This window comes from Meriones unguiculatus, chromosome 15, assembly GCF_030254825.1.
Source record: "Meriones unguiculatus strain TT.TT164.6M chromosome 15, Bangor_MerUng_6.1, whole genome shotgun sequence".
Classification (NCBI taxonomy): Eukaryota; Metazoa; Chordata; class Mammalia; order Rodentia; family Muridae; genus Meriones; species Meriones unguiculatus.
In genome coordinates this window covers 53535523-53553393 of record NC_083362.1, presented here as the reverse complement: position 1 = coordinate 53553393, position 17871 = coordinate 53535523, and the positions used below count along the sequence as shown (strand labels likewise).

At 39.3% G+C, this 17871-nt stretch overlaps 1 protein-coding gene across 40 annotated transcripts in view; it reads right to left on the bottom strand.

The window, feature by feature from the left end:
* Map2 (microtubule associated protein 2) overlaps positions 1-17871 on the bottom strand; it is a 268475-nt gene that overhangs the window by 64086 nt on the left and 186518 nt on the right. For 36 of the 40 annotated variants that reach the window (XM_060368502.1, XM_060368506.1, XM_060368505.1 and 33 more), the window contains one exon: positions 1150-1422. In XM_060368502.1, coding sequence (XP_060224485.1) covers positions 1150-1396 — 247 coding nt within the window. In that variant the 5' untranslated portion in view covers positions 1397-1422. The remainder of the gene's footprint in view (positions 1-1149; positions 1423-17871) is intronic. The other 4 variants (XM_060368527.1, XM_060368529.1, XM_021660121.2 and 1 more) reach the window with 1 other exon arrangement.

The following is a 17871-nucleotide window of genomic DNA, read 5'->3' as shown; positions in this document are numbered from 1 at the left end:
ACTCTTGATCGACACCATTGTACCTTTCTTTCCTCCTAACCATGATGCTGTTGTTTGTTCTCATCCCTTATGCCTCAAACCTATCAAAGTCCATTCAGTGTGGGGTCCCATCCACAGCAAGTTACACTGTACTCAGCTAGAGATAAATAGTCCTTGTTCAAGAGTGTTACCACCACTTTCATCTACAATGGTGGTAGCTAACAGATACGATGCCTTGGAGCATTGGCTTTATACTTTGTGTAGTGTTTGTATGACCCTCACTATAACCATGAAAGGCAAGCCTATTTTTATTTCATTTTCAATCATAATTTCGTATTAATAAGACGTATGTTCCTTTGGGGCACTCTACAGGTTCTCAATTTCCTGATTCAGTCAACACACCGCCATCCTCTTTTCCTGTTCTCACGGGATTCTGCAGGGTCCTGGCGTTGCGCCAGAGCAATTGCCCAGGATTCCACTTAGTAGAGAAGACACACGACCTTTAAGAGGTGTACAGTGTACGTGAATGATGAAACAGAGCTGCCAGGAGCTAATGGTTCACGCAGTGTTTGACAGGGGCTGCGTTACTCTGAACTGCACTGAATATTTATACTGCCTTGCTAAATTCCTGTGACTTTATTTAGCATCCCAGGACACATTTGGGAAGATTTGCTTAAGTGAAAACAATCTTTAAGAGGTGGTACAGTGTTCATCTCCCATCTCTTTGCTCTCTTTCTCTCTGTTTCTTTGGAAGGCTGATGAGATGGATTCCATAGTTCTTTCTATCCTGAAAAAAAAATATGCTTCTCACCTATCTGTTAGACTTAGTCAGGCCCAATTTCACTCACAGTAATAAGAAGAAAACATTGTGATTTTTTTCCCCAGTGAGTTAAAATACTGACAGTTACAAACAAAATATACATATACCGAGTATTTTGCCTATAAAAATTGAGGTGGTGAAAATTAAACGGAAACAAGATTGAGACTACAACCAAGTTGGGGGAAGTCAGGCCAACTGCCACAAAGTTGGCGCTTGCCTTACTAGAGTGTCTAATTCTCCTGACTGGACTCCAGTACTGGCAGAGTGACAAGACCAGCTGCTGTAAATGAATTCACTTTCAGAGTGACCAGACTACAAAGCACAAAGACATCCTTGCAGCCCTCAGTTACCTGCTGTTTCCCTGTCAGCCGAGGTCAGTTCTCCATTGATCCCATTCTCTTTGGTATCTGAATAGGTGCCCTGTGAACTGTGCTCCCCGAAGGCACCCTCCACCTCCTCTCTGTATGGAAATCCATTGGCGCTGCGGCTCAGCCCTTCCTCTGCCCCGCCTTGGTCCTTCATCTCTGGAGGGTGAGGGTGTGCAGCTGCCTCTGTCCAGTGTGGTGCCTTTCCTTCGTCTTTCCGCTCATCCGCCATCTTTAAGAGCTCTGTACTGTCTCCTGCTGATAGAATGTATGCATGTTAGTTTATCACTTTGGGGAAATCTCCTGAAAATATTACTGACAAACTAGGGAAAATCTAGGCCCAGTCAGTGGCTTGCTGTATCAATAACTGTTCTTTAGGAAAAAAAATATTAACAGATACTATTGACACCAAAGCTTTTACATTTACATTGCTTCTGCAGAGCATTTCTGGAATGTTCCATGAAATTACATATAGTCTTTACAAAACAACCATATCAGGACACATCTTACCAATGTCTTTGACATGTAGTCTGAATATTGACTGGCAGTCAACCAAAATTATACACCAGGGGAATCTGCAGTATGAGAGAATTGAGTAGAAAAGGCAGAAAGAGAAATGGCTGAAGGAAATAACACATTATCAGACATGACTCAACTACCCTTTAAAAACAACTTTCAAGGGAATTTGGAAGAGAAAATACCCAGCACTTTGATTTCTGCAGTGTTCCAGCCAAGCCCATTAGATACAGTTTTCTGAGCACTACAATGTAACGAATGATGGTTACTGACTAAATTTTCCAACACACATTTTTTTTCTAACCCTATGTATAACTTAAGAGGGTCTGATGCTTTTCTATGAACCCAAAATTTGCAGGGAAAAAAGAAAACATAGTGTCCTGTTTAATGACATCATCCCACTATTAAAGTAAGATCTGAAAACACTATGTCATTGACACGAGTGAGGAAGCTGGGAATGATAGCAGAGACGGTTCATTGTGGAGGAGGCATGTTCTTAACCTTCAGTGAATGGCAGACACTGTGTGACATTGTCTTACATGGGGATGCTGCTAAGTTTAGAGAGCTGACTGACAGGATGATTCACCCCTCAGTTTGGAAAGCCGTTGCCGGTGATGTAGTCTTATTGATGGCTTATTGTCCCCACAGAATGGATGACAACATACGTAATGACTGGCTCTAATGGAAACCAAGGACTCTTGTGAAGACTGCCAAACAATCAGAAGTAGTGTTAGGGGGAATCCGATTCTGAGCACCAGCTGCTTAGGATTCCCACATATAAGTTCAATGCCATTGAAGCAAGCTTTCCTATTAGATATCCCAGAAGTTCTTGTTTGTTTCCGAATTTGTTTTTGCTTCTTGTTTCTATGTATGTATACGCATGTGTCAGGTTGTACCTGTGGTTGTCAGAGGACAATGTTATGGAGTTGGTCCTTTCCTTCCACCTTTATGTGGGTTCTGGGGACTGAACTCAAGTCATCAAGCTGGCATCATTGGATAACAAACATTTTTATTTTTTCCTTGCTGAGGCATCTCACAGGTCCTGCTTCTAAATTTCAGTGCCTTTCTTTGCTTCCCATTCATATCAAAAAGAATGAGACAAGCCCATTCATCTAAAATAATTATAAGACCAAAGTCCTTCCAATTTTGTTTCCAAAAGTATTCTGTTTATCGTCCATAAAACCGTATTTAAACAACATATAAAGAGCTTTGCCTTACAAACACTGACTGAAGGATTCGTGAATAAACTGAGTATCTCAATATCACCTACAATAAACTTCACATAACAAAGAGTTTCCTCAACCATTCCTAGTTTGACTGATTACAAAACTAAAGCAAACGATGCAAAGGAAACATCAGTAGTTATGCTTCTTGTGGTCATAATTATCCCACCATTTATTGTACCATCAGTCAGTACATGTAATCATTTCAGAGAGTTTGTCTGGAATTTCTGGTGAAATAACAGGAACTTGAAAACTTGGTCAAGTACACGTGTGAGAATTCCTTGTGAATCTGTCCTGAGCTCTTAGGAAGGACTGCATGGGCACCTCGAGAGGAATGACAAAGGTCCCAGCAATGGAACCTGATGGGAAGGACACACTCTCAGGACTAACTCCCCTCTGTGCACAGATGGGAAACGACATAGGTCCACTTTAGAAAGGTGACCCAGCAACGGTCAGTGTCCCCCATTCTATTTTACACTGTGTACTGGCCAAATATCAAAATACCTCACGTAAGCACTGTGCCTTTTTAAACTGTCACAGCGTCTTCACATATCATAGACTCAAGTAGCCACCGTCTGGATACAGACCTGCCTTCCATAGCATCCTAGTGCCTGCCTGCCTTTTTACTATTCCTGATCAAAATTTCCATAGTCTCCTGTGGCCCAATCTATTTTTGCATGTGTGCAGAGTAAACAGTAAATACAACAAACAAATAAACAAACATCCCAAAATCTTACATAAAGAAGCCCTGGCTTACATAATGTATCTTTTTAAATACTGAACAGGCTTTGTGTTTTATAATACTTTTAGATCTGCAGAAAAATTGTGCAGGGAGTATAGAGTTTCCACAACCTCAATGTTTACAAACTTTCTAACTTTCAACACCTTTCACTAATATGGCACACTTATTATAAGTAATAAAACAATGTTAATACATATTAGCTAGAATCTATAGTGTAGATTACCCAAGATTATTTTTTGTTTGTCTGCTTCAGGGTTTCAGTTAAGATATCATACTACTAAAGATGGTTGTGAGCCACCATGTGGTTGCTGGGAATCAAACTCAGGACCTCTGGAAGAACAGCCAGTGCTCTTTACAAAGTGAATAAAGTGTAATTAATAAAAATTAAAATAAAAAAGAATATGCATACAGCACTTTCAGTGGACTTCTAATAAATATAATATAGAAATATAAAAAAAGATATACTACATTTAGTTTTCTAAATTTAATTTCTACTAAACTACATTTAATTAATAGAGGAAGTCTAGGTTCCTCTAAGACTTTAACCTCCTGGGTTAGTAGTACTATTCAAATAATACTGCAAATCATACAATTGGATTCTATTGAAAACAGCCTGTTTTTTCGTTTTGTTTTGTTTTTAATGATCAGTGTTGGTATGTATATTTACGAAGGGGCGCAAACAGGTGGAGGAGGTGCTGGTCCACACAAGTGTGAGCCTTCTCAGGGTTTCTTCCCCACGCTGCTGGGGATTTCCATTTCAGGATGATATGATGATACAAAAGCTCACAGAACAGGTGGCCAGGAGCTGTTTTCCTCCTATCATATACACTAGCATATCTAAGAGGACCTGGGAGACATTTAAGTCTGTAGTGTATGATCAACTCTGGAAGTTAGGATTTTTTTTTATCTTTTTAATGAAGTGAAGTTTAATTCAGAAACGAAAGAGCTCTGTTCTGTGCAGATCAGTGGTTCTCAGCTTCACTAATGCTGCGGCCCTTTAATACGGCTCCTTGTGTTGTGGCGACCCCCAATCACAGCATGATTTTGTTGCCATCTCATCACTGTAATTTTGCTAGCTCTAGGTTGTCATGTAAATATCTGATGTGGAGGTCATGACTCACAGGTTGAGAATCACTCATGTATATATATGCATTAGTCTCTGTATGGGTCAAGAAGGGAGCACCAGATCCTTTGGAACTGGAGTTACAGGTGGTTGTGAGAGAGCACAATTAGGTCCTCTGTAAAAGCAGTATACGTTTCTGCACCATAAAACAAAGCATTGAGTGGTTCTCGTTTGTGGTTTTCGATTACAAACGAGAACCACTCACTGACAGCTCCACCACCTCTGGGAGCCCTGGACAGTCAAAGGAAATACTACAACAATTCACAACCTCAAGTAAATTTGCGCTTTGCCCCTCGTTCCCAGGATTCTGGAACAACATTTTCAGTGAACAAAAAACACCCATCTTTCACCCACAGACCACTATATAAATATTTCATTTTTGTTAGTCATCATCTACTTCAAAGACTGACATCAATTGTTTCCAAGGGACTAAACCCTTACGAAATAGATTCCTGAATGTTCACTGCTTTACAATTTTGGGTCTCTTAAAAATTAATAAAAACTATTAATTTTGGAGGAAGGGCTACCTAAGCACAGTAATTTCACTTCATCCAACAAGTAAATCAAAGTTGTGGCCTACAAAACATTACCCGACTACATGACAAACTGCAGGTTGCTCAGTGCATATAGTAAAAAAAAAAAAAAAATCTAGTAAGCATCCTCATTGCGCTGACCAAGCTTACTGTGATGGGAAGTGTGACTAGAAAACGTTGTTGCCGCTTTAGAGGAAAAACTTCTTACGTTAAAGGAGAACGTTTGATCGTGCTCATTTATAAACTGACTATTAAAATAGCACACACAAGAAGATTGGTTTCACTTAAGTTTGTGATGGAAGTTTTGGGGTCACACCTGTATTTGTGTGTCACGTTGACCAGGGTAGACTAGCGATGATGGACTTTGATGGGACATTATTGAGAAACTGCCACCATAACATTGACCCGTGGGCATCTCTCTGGGACGTCTTTTTGATTGCTAATGGATGTAGGAGGGTAAAGTCACAGTGGACAGTGCCACCTTTGGGGCAGGTGGACCTGCACTGGGTAAGAAAGGCGGCGGAGCAACAGAGGTGAAGCAAGCCAGGAAGCAGCATTCCTCCATGTTTTCTGCTTCAGTTTGTTTCTGCCTCTGGGTTCCTGCTTTTAATTCCTGCCTTTGCCTTCCTCGATGATGGACCGGAAGGTGTAAGATGAAATAAAGCCTTTCCTCCCCAAGCTGTTCTTGCTCAGTGTTTTATCATGGCAACGAAATCAAACTAGGCTAGCGAGGCAATAGCTTGATGAAAAACATAGAGAAAAACTCAACTCATGACCTCAGTTCTCATGCACTGCAATTTCCAATTACCTAGACTCTAAAAGAAAAAAAAAAAGCTAACATATCAATTAATGTATGCCCTTGGAGAGCCATTTTATAGTTTATGGGTAGGTCTGCCCATTTTATCAGTGCTGTCACTCAACAGATTTTTACCATCTTGAGATTATCTTATATTTAAATACATATTTTAACATTTTCTAGACTTAAGGTTATAATATTCTATGTCTCTAAATGAGCAGTTGGCTTGAGCATCCGTTTGCATGTATAAAAGAATTCATGTTTTTGTGAGGAAAAAAAAATTGAGCCGACCACGGGCAGCCCAAAATTCTGCCTCCAAATATGAGAACCTACTACTTAAATACTGTGTTTTATTACATGACTGGCCCTTATAGTAAGGATCTACGCAACTTACATTGAAATTTAGAAATAAATTATCATATATTTTGCTTTTTTGATAATTATTAATGTACCAGACAATCTCTATGTTCTCTCATGTTTAACTGGTAATGTTTATCAAATATTTTCTGAAATCCAGCAGGAGCTATATTGTAAGCAAGCAATTATCTTCAACATTTTTCTTTAAGGTGTGATTTTTATGAGATCATCATGTATCATTCAGCCCACAGTGAGCTTCAATTCAAGTTCTCAAAGCGAATTATATAGAAAACAGAATCAGTCTTTTCTACATAAAAGCTTGTGTAAAACTTCAATATTTTAGATTGTTATGTGAGCATGCTCTAGCAGAAAAAAATATGCTTTGTAGAATAATTTTTAGTTTTACAGTAAATTTTTGTTCATCTTTCTTGGAATAATATTCTCTTAATCATTTCCATTCAAACATTGCTGATAGGCAAGTGCTAACTTTAAAGTGACAAACGACCAATGACTCATGTTAGTGATGACAGGTTAACAGGCTTTAGTAAGTTTTCTTTATTATTTATAAAAACCAGATTGGCACATTATAACATACTGCATATATCAGCTGGTCTAATCCACAGAGTGTTTTTCTGTCCCTCCTTCCATCTATGATCAGAATGCCTGGATGTTGCACATGAAAAAGATTGTATGTCTGCTTTGATGATTCCTGTATTATCAGCTCTTTAGAAAAAGTAAGAGATATATATTTAAGTGCATGAAAAAGTGGTTTTTTAGAAACAGGCCTTCTGGGCATGCAGAAAGGAAAAAAAAAAGAGGGATACAGTTGCCACACTGCCTCCGTTGTTTAAGAAGGAGAAACATGGAAGCAGAATGACAGAAGAAAATCTTCCAGACAGTTCTGACATCTGAGTTACCAATGACTTTTTTTTTTTTTCTCCAAGAAAATCTAGGAGCAGACTCAAATCAGGACATATTTTACAGAAAAAGAAGCCGCTTTCTCATTTTTTTTACCTATCTCCTTAATAATTTGGAGTTTTCCCCTACCCTTGTTTGCAAGTGTGAAAGAGGTTAGTCAAAGTAAAATATATTCAATACACTACAGGAAAATAAAATCCCGCAAAGCATCGTCGAATGGGTTTCAGATATTTGTTGAGTATTGAATGAGTTGTCATCAACTGCCTACAACGGAGGCAGACACAAGGTGAAAGGTACCATCAGAAATGGATGTTTGGCCACCATCATCTCCAGAGAAAAGGGTGAATCTGAACCTCGTTTTGGAGCTCTGGCAGATGAGGAAGTTTTAACTCCATCAAAAGCACAAAGAGTAGAACGAATGAATAGACCCAAGCAAGAATAAGCGGGTATCACAGCATGTGTAATATGAGTTTAGAAAGATCTCTACAATAAAGTATTTCAATCCATCTCACAAAAGTCTCTTAAAATTACAAAAACGAAATGCTCTTAGGTTATCAACCATTCCAGCGCCTCCTCAAGTATTTTCAACACACTACTTCCTAAATAGATACAGTAAATCAGAGTTCTTTGGGGTAGAGCTTGCAAATTAGTTTTTTTAACTGGTGATTGTGATAAAGCTTGAAGACTAGTGTTTGCAGGCAAGCCAGTTGCTTCAGGGGAGAGAAGTAAGGGGCAGAAATACAGAAGAGAAACATCATTGCAGAAGGACTGAAGGATACACTGAAGACAAGTATGTTGGCTGGTCACATGAGCAATCTTAAAAATAGAAGCTATGTCTTTCGTGACCTTTGCCCAGGACTTTTATGAAGAGTTAACAGAGTCCAATCATGATATAGAATGCTTTTATTATTCTGCCTTACATGGAATAAGGTGATTTTTACTTGTATTTAATTCTACTTGAAAGAAACAGAAATATGTTGAAGAAATGTTCTTTTTAAAACTGTCCCTTTTCTATGACAAGACAACGACTCCATGTTGTAAAATGACGGTGAGACTCTGAGCATTTTCAGATTTGCTATTAGTGTTTACTTTTGCTTGATTACTGGCATTCATGAATGGGCTATTTAAGTAAGCCATTTCCTTGCCGATTGCTGGCTTTGAAGATGAATGTGAGGAGACTCTAGATGTAAATGTGTGGCAGATAATTCTGAATTTATTTAGATAATTCAGCCGTACGTGCTGGACCTGTTAAAGTGGAGTAGAACTTTCTGCTTAGGCTTCCCATAGAAGCACAAACTTCATTGTTTGCCTTTGGATTAAATATTGGAACGATCACAGAACATTTAGTCACCAATTATAGTTATTAGCATGCAGCATTAACTACTGTCAAAAACTGGCAAAAGGGAGAAGTTTGGAAGGTTTAAAGGAAGACTGTATTATGTGTCAAATGGCAGGTCTCGATTTTTATAGTGTCCTTGGCACAGGTAGTTCTAGGGCGTTTTCTTTGAGACATTCTGCCCTATCATCACGAAACATTCAGTTCAATCATTACAGAGGGCGTATAATTTTGTGTTGTTACTTATCTAGAGAAGAACAAAAGAATCAAACAACCAGTTTCATAACAAAATTAAGCAAATGAATACTGTTTCTACTCTCATGGAGGCTCGATTATGTTTTGTACTGTTACTACCCATCCAAGAACCACACAAAAGGAACTTGGTTTGATTGCTAAGAATATCATAATTTTATGCAGCTCATATACCTTTGTATATGATGGGGGTGTTTCAAAGCTCAAGTATTTGTTAATAAAGGGCTTAAAACCCCAGATTGCTACCCTCTGTATTCCATGTATAAATCAAAGGTAATTTTCATAATGACATGAGAAAGTGAAGCTTTTGTTGCAGATCTTGTCTGCTTGTCTCAGGCTGAATGGAGAAGCCCTATGGTTTTATCAGGTGACTCATTCTCCATCCCATACCACACAACTTAGAAATTAGTATAAAGACAGTTGGTGGGCATAGAAGACGTTAACTCTGATGGTGATGGACACAGAATAGAAAACCTCCCATTGCTATTGTCAAACCTGCATGATACAAGTGAGTCACAATCCTGAGCACGCTGGAAATGTTCACTAAATGCTGCTTCACCATGCAACGTCACCCATCATCTCAAACTAAGGGTTGTTCTGCTGTGACCTTGGTTTGCAACACAATCTCATAATTGAGCAATACATCTAGGCCCTTTTATACATCACGCATACAGAAGATCAAGTTCCTATCAGATATAAATACTTGAAATGCTATGCCCTAGAACTCTGGCTCTATTAATGATAAGTAATTCAGGATTTGTACTTAGATGCCAGAGAAGCAGTGAGAAAAAAAAAGTAGTAGATCTCCAACAACAAAATTAAGGTTGAATCACAGTTCTAGTATTTACTGTGTCAATTTGCACATGACATCAAACCTGGAGGTTACTTTCACATTGTGTAATGAACTATTTAATCAATGACTAGATAAAATTTGATCCCTATGTCAGTACAGTTAATGTTGAAGATCACTTATTATAACTTTAATAATGTTTTTAAATGAGCAGAAACTTAACCATGAAGATACAAAACTTAAGAAAAAAATTGTACATTAGATTTTGAAAATGGATGATTTTTTTGTTTTAATGATACTCAGCCTCAACTGTGATCCAAGGACTTTCAGACTTTGTTGAGTATCACATAGCAGAATACTGTGAAATCTAATCTCCTCTCGGTACAAATCCAATGAAAATTGTGTAGAATTACAGATACTAAGGGAGATTTGTAAGCCACGGCTGTTACATCAACAAGGGATGAAGAGTCTTTGGCTCTGGAAATCTGAGCTCCACGTGAAGGAAAGGCACTGGTTCTTTCCTAAGTTTGCAACTATAAAAAAAATAATGGTTAGCGCCTAAGGATCAAGCGCACTAATTATTTCCTGCCTGGAGGTTGTGGTATATGTAATCTCAGAGGCTGTGTAATTTATTATGAAATGAGATACTAAGCTTTAAAGCTAGATCCTAATTGTTGCAGAAAGAACTTACAGTTCTGAAAAAAAAGAGGAAAATAAAATAAGGAATGTAAACTTGCAAATAAAAAATGTTTTAGAATAACTTCAAAGTCTGAAAGCTTTGTGATTTTCATGAGTGGGATCTGCTTTTGGGAGAAGAGCTAGTTTTTTTTTATAATTTCATATATATATAAAATGAATTTGTATTACACTCCCTCTTACCTCTCTTACTTTCTTCCTATGCCTTTATGGTCTGCTTCTGCCAACCAGCCCCTTTCCTAGAGTCAACTTTTGGTTTTGTTTGGTGAACCAATTAGTTTAACCAGGGTGAAAACTATCTATTAGTGCCTGGTGGGATCGCCAGTGACTACACAGCAAAGGCGAAGACTCCACCTCTTCCTGTAGAATAGTGACACCACCCCACCTCTGTCAGTAAGATGTGTTCAACAGTGATGGCTCATGTGCCTTGATCCCCTCCTCCACCCATGCCTGGTTGTTGATGTAATTGCCCGCTCATGTGCGGAGCCAGGCATCTGCCGTTGCTGTGAGTTCCTGACTGTAGCAATTGTGCTTTTCCCATAAAATGACATTTTGTAGCTGCCCTCACTATCTTCCATCTCCTGTATTCTTTTAGTCGCATTCTGCAATGTCCCCGGAGCCTTAGAGTGGATGGCATAAATATTTTGTTTAGGGCTGAGCACCCAACCATTATTAATATTCCACATATTGCGAGACTAAACTCATCCACTAGAAAGTGAGGATTCTCTGATTAAGACTGAGTAGTGGAAAACAGAAATACCTGGAAAAAGAGTCTGAAGCTGTGCCAATTTAGCTAACATATTAAGTCCCCTGCTCAGTGCTATAACTCCACCTTCCATGTCTTCTGACTTGGCTCAAGGTACCAGACATAAATTTCCTTCTCGAGAGTGGGCTTCAGATCTGAGCAGAGAATGGTTGGTTACCCTATAACATTAGTGCCACTAGTTCACATGTGTGCACAACTTGGCAGGTTGGTATTGCTGTTCATTAGAGTTCATAGCTAGGTAAGACTGTTGATGCCTTTTCTTTCTTTCCCAGTAGCCTTCATAGAACCTTCTGACACTGTGAAAACTAACTAGCAGAAAGAAAGTTCCCACCTCTGTTCTGGTTTGTGTTCTCTTTATCATGCAACTAAGGTATGTAGTACTCTCATCTGTGGTATCCTACCTTATAGTTCTGGTGGGCAACCAAAATGTCTGGCAAGAGCCTATATTGTTTGGGAAACCTCTGGGCCTCCTATAATCGAATCAAAAGAAGATATTCTACATCTGGTATTTCTACGTCTAATAATCCACTAGAAGCAGCTTTCTCAGACATGCTGGGTATCTACCTTTGAACCCTTTTAAAAATATAAATTGTATTTTAAAATTTAAATTTAAGTTAGTAATCCTTTGATGAACCATTCTCCCTCTAAGACACAAGTCCCATAAACAAAGTTTTTACTTCTAGCATGTTAAGACTAAAATCTTATTCCATGTCTAGTGGGTATAACCAGACACAGACAGCCATCAGTCAGAACACTTGTTGCTTGCATATTTTGAAATTCATATACACTTTGTCAGAGCATGTGATTAAGCAGATGGTGAATGGCCGTTCTGTCACAAACATTACAAAATCAATTACTGTTTAGTATGATGGAAAGCTGGACTGTATGCTGTTAAGGCGTCCAACTCTAAGAATTACAATTCTAATCCATCAGACAATTAATTATTTTACTCTCCAAAACATCAAAGGAAAAGGCTTAATGTATCTGGGAATCCGGAATGTACTTGAAAAGATACTGTTGTATGAGGTCATAGAAAAGCAAACAAAAATATACACCTTGGTATGTGCTTTAGGGGAGACAAATGTGAGGGCTTAGGGGTGCATAGACACCTTTATGAGAACACCTCTCGTGAGAGGCAGCATCTGCATATAGAGCACGAATAGGACATAGCAGAAGATAGCTCAGGAAGCTTAAAGGGATAACTATGATGCCCAACTCCCCCAACACACTTTGTTTTGTTTTTTAAAACTCACATTGGGAATAACTATTAAAAAGACAATCCCGTGGGTGCTTTCCCAGTATTCTCATAACGCTATTCTTCATGCCGGTTAGAAGTTCTTCACTGTTCCGTCCATCCCTCTCACAAAGCTTCAAGTTGCGGGAGGGAATGCTGTGTTTAATTCATCTATGTACATATGGTCCACACGGTCCCCCGGTAGAGAGGAGGTTCAGGCACACATGCTACTGGTGGATCAAGATAGGACAGATGTAAAGCACGGATTGTTCCCTATGGTCCAGAAGTGAAGGAAGATGTAGGGAAATGAGGCTGAGGGGCAGACAGAGACAGAATCCTAAAGAATCAATGAGATGTAGTAAGTCACACCCAGACTCTGTCCTGGAGGCCCTCAGCATTTTCGAAAGAGGAAGGGTGTGGCTTATTCAGGCTTACTATTTAGAATTACTGATTCAATAACGGACCAATGAAGTGTCAATTAGAAGAAGACACAACTATACATGGAGATGCTCTTAGAGACAGTTACTTTAGAAAAAGCTCTCGTAACTGCTTCTTTCTTTGAAAGGTACCAATTTATAAATTGCTGTAATGAGATTCTGTTGAAGGTTTATTTAATATTTTATCAACTTGGCTATTATGCTTTCCTACCATTCATTCAATAAACATTTCTTGCTTATCAGCTTTATACAAGAAATTCTCTATGCTCTAGGAATAAAATGCCAATTACAATATGGACCTTCTCCGTAAACCTCTCACACTCAATTGAGGAAGACAGACGAGTCTGAAGAGTTCAATCACAGCAAGTGCAGTAAAGGAGAATGAAAGGATGCCAAAGAAATAGCAATCTTCCAAGTCATTTTTATCAGACAAATAACTGTAGACACAAACTATTTAGATTATACACATTTTGATAAGATCCTAAACCATGACATTGGTGGCAAGTTAAACCCAGCTAGTTATATCAGACACTGTCTATTAAAAAGATAAAGAACAGGTCATGTAAAAGTAAAGTTTAAGTTACACAAAACAGCAAATTCCTTTCTTACTCATTTGTTTTGAATTTGGGGCAGACTGTGTGCTGTGGTGTGCTGCTGGCGGTAATTGTGACTCACAGGAATTCCGAGCCGAGTTCAAAGGTGCCTTGCTTATCAACATCAGTGAGCCTGGCCTGAATGGATGCCTATAGCATCCTTATTATCTGGAATTCCCTCACAACTCAGGTGGGATCCAAATGGGTCAACCGTCATACACAGTTTGACTTCTCCCTTTGAACAGACATGTCTTTGTGCCCTGGAGTGAATTCTAGAAACAAGGTCAATTTTTATGGCTGGCTACTTGCATTCTGCCAAACTTCTGAAGCGCCAGAATGTGACATAAAATCTTGAAAACCCTCAGGCTTGAAATGTATATAATTAGTCCAAGGTTATGAGATGTAAAAAAAATACTCTCATGTAAGTGAAAAAAAAATAACAGTGCAATTAGTTTCTCTATACACAACTATTCCTATTTTATATGTAACATCCAATTAAATTATCCCCATAGATATGGCAAAATAAAAAAAAATCACATCTGATTGGGTTTAGGATATTGTTCAATGGTAGAGTAGCTGCCTAATGAAGCTTAATGTCCTGGGTTCAGTACATAACACTACAATAAACACCCCAAATCAGAATAAAAATATATACAATTAAAATAACACAGACTTCTAGAAAGTAACAAACACTACAGGGAAATATACTATTTTTTTAATAGAGTCAAAATGTTCCGTATACATTTTATTAAATTCAACTAATGTTAGCATTTCATCAGGGACCTAAGCTACGAGAAAGAAGAGAAACTCTAGGCTTTTAGTGGCAATAGGAAGTGAAGCAAGAGGTGAGGCTGCTTAAGAGCTATGGTTGGTGATAGAATCATTTGGCAGGAAAGTCATCGAAGACCTAGTTTTTGTCATGGTTACTGAGTATCTGAACTCAGGTCCTCATGCTTGTGTGACAGCCCTTCTCTCCAGCTGCCTAAATGATCTGCATTTACAAAGATGACTTGGGGAGGTGACCTCAGAGGAGAAACTGATAAGGAGTTGCTGTATATGCAAAGGATATAATGATACTCCATTAAGAAAGAGAGAGTGTTGTGGGGAAAGGGAACTAAGGAGGGATGCCAGTGTGTTGTGGGCAGAGAAGCCATAATAAGGTGATAACGTGCTTGGTGTGTGTGAGGCTGGTTTAAGACAAAGGTAGAGTGCCGTGAGAACTGTTTTCATGGACAGTTTGCTCAAGAGTTCGGATTTACTTCAAAATATACTGGGAGCTTCTTTTATTATTAGTTTTTTTAATTTATTTTTTTTATTTATTACAGTTTATTCACTTTGTATCCCAGCTGTAGCCCCCTCCCTCATCCCCTCCCAATCCTGCCCTCCCTCCCTCTTCTCCTCCCATGCTCCTCCCCAAGTCTTCCTCCCCTTCCATCTGACCCTAGCCTATCAGGTCTCATCAGGAGTGGCTGCATTGTCTTCCTCTGTGGCCTCGTAAGGCTGCGCCCTCCCCTAAGGGGGAGGTGATCAAAGAGCCAGCCACTGAGTTCATGTCAGAGATAGTCCTTGTTCTAATGGGAGCATCTTACAGGGTAGTGATACCCTTAAAAGATCATATGGCTACCATGTGGAACAGAGAGGGGGTCATAGTGGAGCCATTTGGTTAGAGGATCCTTGCAGTTACCCCATGAGACATGATGGCAACTCTGATGGCGGGATGCTAAGGTAGCAGAGGAGAAAATGGTGGGTTCTTGATGGTAGGCTCACTATCTGGACAAGGGACTTCCCACAGTGGAAAACTACAGTGGAAAGAATAAGGCTAAATATGCTTTTTCCATGCATAAATATTTCAGTTTCTGTTTCTGTTTGCAGGACTAGGAGTTGGATCTAGGGCAGCATGCATGTGAGGTTAGTGCTTTTATCCCCAGCCATTAACAAATATTTCATATTATGTGGTATAGTTACTCCACTCTACCATAAAACTATTATATCCGTAAATACATGAGTTTGCTACTTTCCTGCAGAGCTTCATTGTAAAATGTGCCAGTCTTTTTGCTCTGTTCTAATAGTATTTTTTCGTATATAAACAATCCATTATGTATGTGTGTATGGTATTTTTATATGCATGTGTGTATATGACACTGTAATTTGAAAATTCCTCTTGGTTTGTCAACAAATATTCCTTGAAAATACTCATTTCCCAAAATAAGACTCACTGTAATTGTAAATATATGTCCCGTGGAGTACACAGGCAAAACCCATCAAGACTCCACTAAACATGTCTCTATGTATCAAGGACTCACAGAGCTACGACACTGTGCCACTGAACAAGTCTTTTGTACTGTTTTGGCCTTTGCTCAGTATTCAGGATCGGTTGCTACTGGGTCTTGCCCCATGCTCTGCACAGTGAGTTGAAATGACTCAGTGAGCTCCTGCTCACTGAAGTATCTGCCTTCCGTGAATTCTCAGTTTCTCTTACGGAGACTACAGTTGCCTCTGAATCAAACTGCCTTCTGGAGTAATAGCTGAACACAACTGGAATCCTTGGCATTCATTAAAAATCAGTGCAGGTGGGAGCGAGAGGAGTAGAAGAAAAAAAATTACAGGGAATTATCATGGTTAGATACATCACTACGCGTCTTAGAAGATTTGACAGACACACCCGGAAAGCATCAGCCTCCAACTTCAACCATGTGGTTTTTACTCATTGCTTATCAAATTTCTCACAGTTTGAAGCACCAATTTGTTTTTATTCATCTACTGAGCAAATAGGCAGTTCCCGTGGGACTTATTTTAAAAGCTCTCTAGTGCCACGTGTATGCGTTTAAAGTGCCACGAACTCTCAAAGAGAAACAAAGTTTTAACTGTCAAGAAATAAACAGTGATCACACATTGACTGTGAAACAGTTATTCACAATCCCCCACACACGTTCCTTAGTCACAGTCAAGTAACACTTTGTGACAGAATTTGTTAGCAAATAAGCTGATTTTATAGACTACTGAGGTGTCAGAATTACCTTTGTACAACACTGAAACAATATTGTGCTGGGTATTTTATGTCAACTTGACACAAGACAGAGTTATCTGAAAGGGGGAAACCTCACTTGAGAAAATGGCTCCATAAGGATTTTTTTCCACCGCCTGTAGGGATTTTTCTTAATTAGTGATTGACAGGGGAGGGCCTAGTCCATTGTTGGTGGTGCCATCCCTGGTCTGGTGACCTTGGGTTTTATAAGAAAGCAGGCCGTGCAAGCCAAGCAAGTAAGCCAGTAAGCAGTACCCCTCCATGGCCTCTGCATCAGCTCTTGCTCTGCTTGAGTTCCTGTCCTGACTTCTTTCAATGATGATGAAGAGCAATATAGCTCTTAGAAATACAGTTTCTACAAAGAACACTTATAAAGAAACATATCTGTGTACTGTTGTGAGTGTTTAACTCTGACAGACCGATTTGCCTACTACATTTTCCGTTTTAACATGATCTAGGAATTACGATTCACAACTGTATCTCCACGGTCTGACTGACATCCTGTTCTGCAACAGCTTAAGCTATGTGACCGATGTATGCAGCGGTGCTGATTCACAAAGTTCTACGAGAACCTCAGAGATTTTGCTAGCAGTTCACAGAACCTTTTCTCCCCATTGCTCTGAAAATGCAGTCAAAGTGCCTTTCTTTTCCCAGATGATGGAGAAAGCGGCACTGAGGAAATGCAGACCTGGCCTATCATGTGTTCCTCCTTGATTTCTGCCCTTCCACTATTTAAGTATAGGTGACAATTGAAGCAAAATCACTAATGGCAAACAGCAGGGTCCCTAGTTAACTATGAAGATGGCAACCAACTTCCCGTGCCAACCAGTACTGTTGAATGAGGCCCAAGCAAAACTATCACACATTTTATGTTTATTTTAGAAAAAAAATATTTATTTTTAAGTGTGTGTGTGTGTTTGTGTGTGTGTGTGTGTGTGTGTGTGTGTGTGTGTATGTGGGTGGGTGCTAGTGCCCACAGAGACCAGAAGGGAGTGTCAGATCCCTTGGATTATAGGCTGCTGTAAACTGTTCAACATACATCCTGGGAATTGGAATATGGTAGTCTGTAAGACCAGCAAGGTCTCTTAACTACTGAGCCATCTCTCCAGCCTCCACTTATTTTTTTTTCCCCTGGGGGATGTCCATGGCCTCATGTAGTCCAGGCTGACCTTGACATTACTATGTAGGCAAAGATGACCTAACCCTTGATACTCCTGCCCCTACCTCCCAGCTTCCGGGTTTACAAGGAGTGTGACACCTTGTCTGGGATATTCAACGTTTAAAGAAGTTGTTTCTTTTATTTTTTGAGATGACAACAGAGTAGACGATAACAGAACATTCACAAAGGATGATACCAAGAACAGGGACAG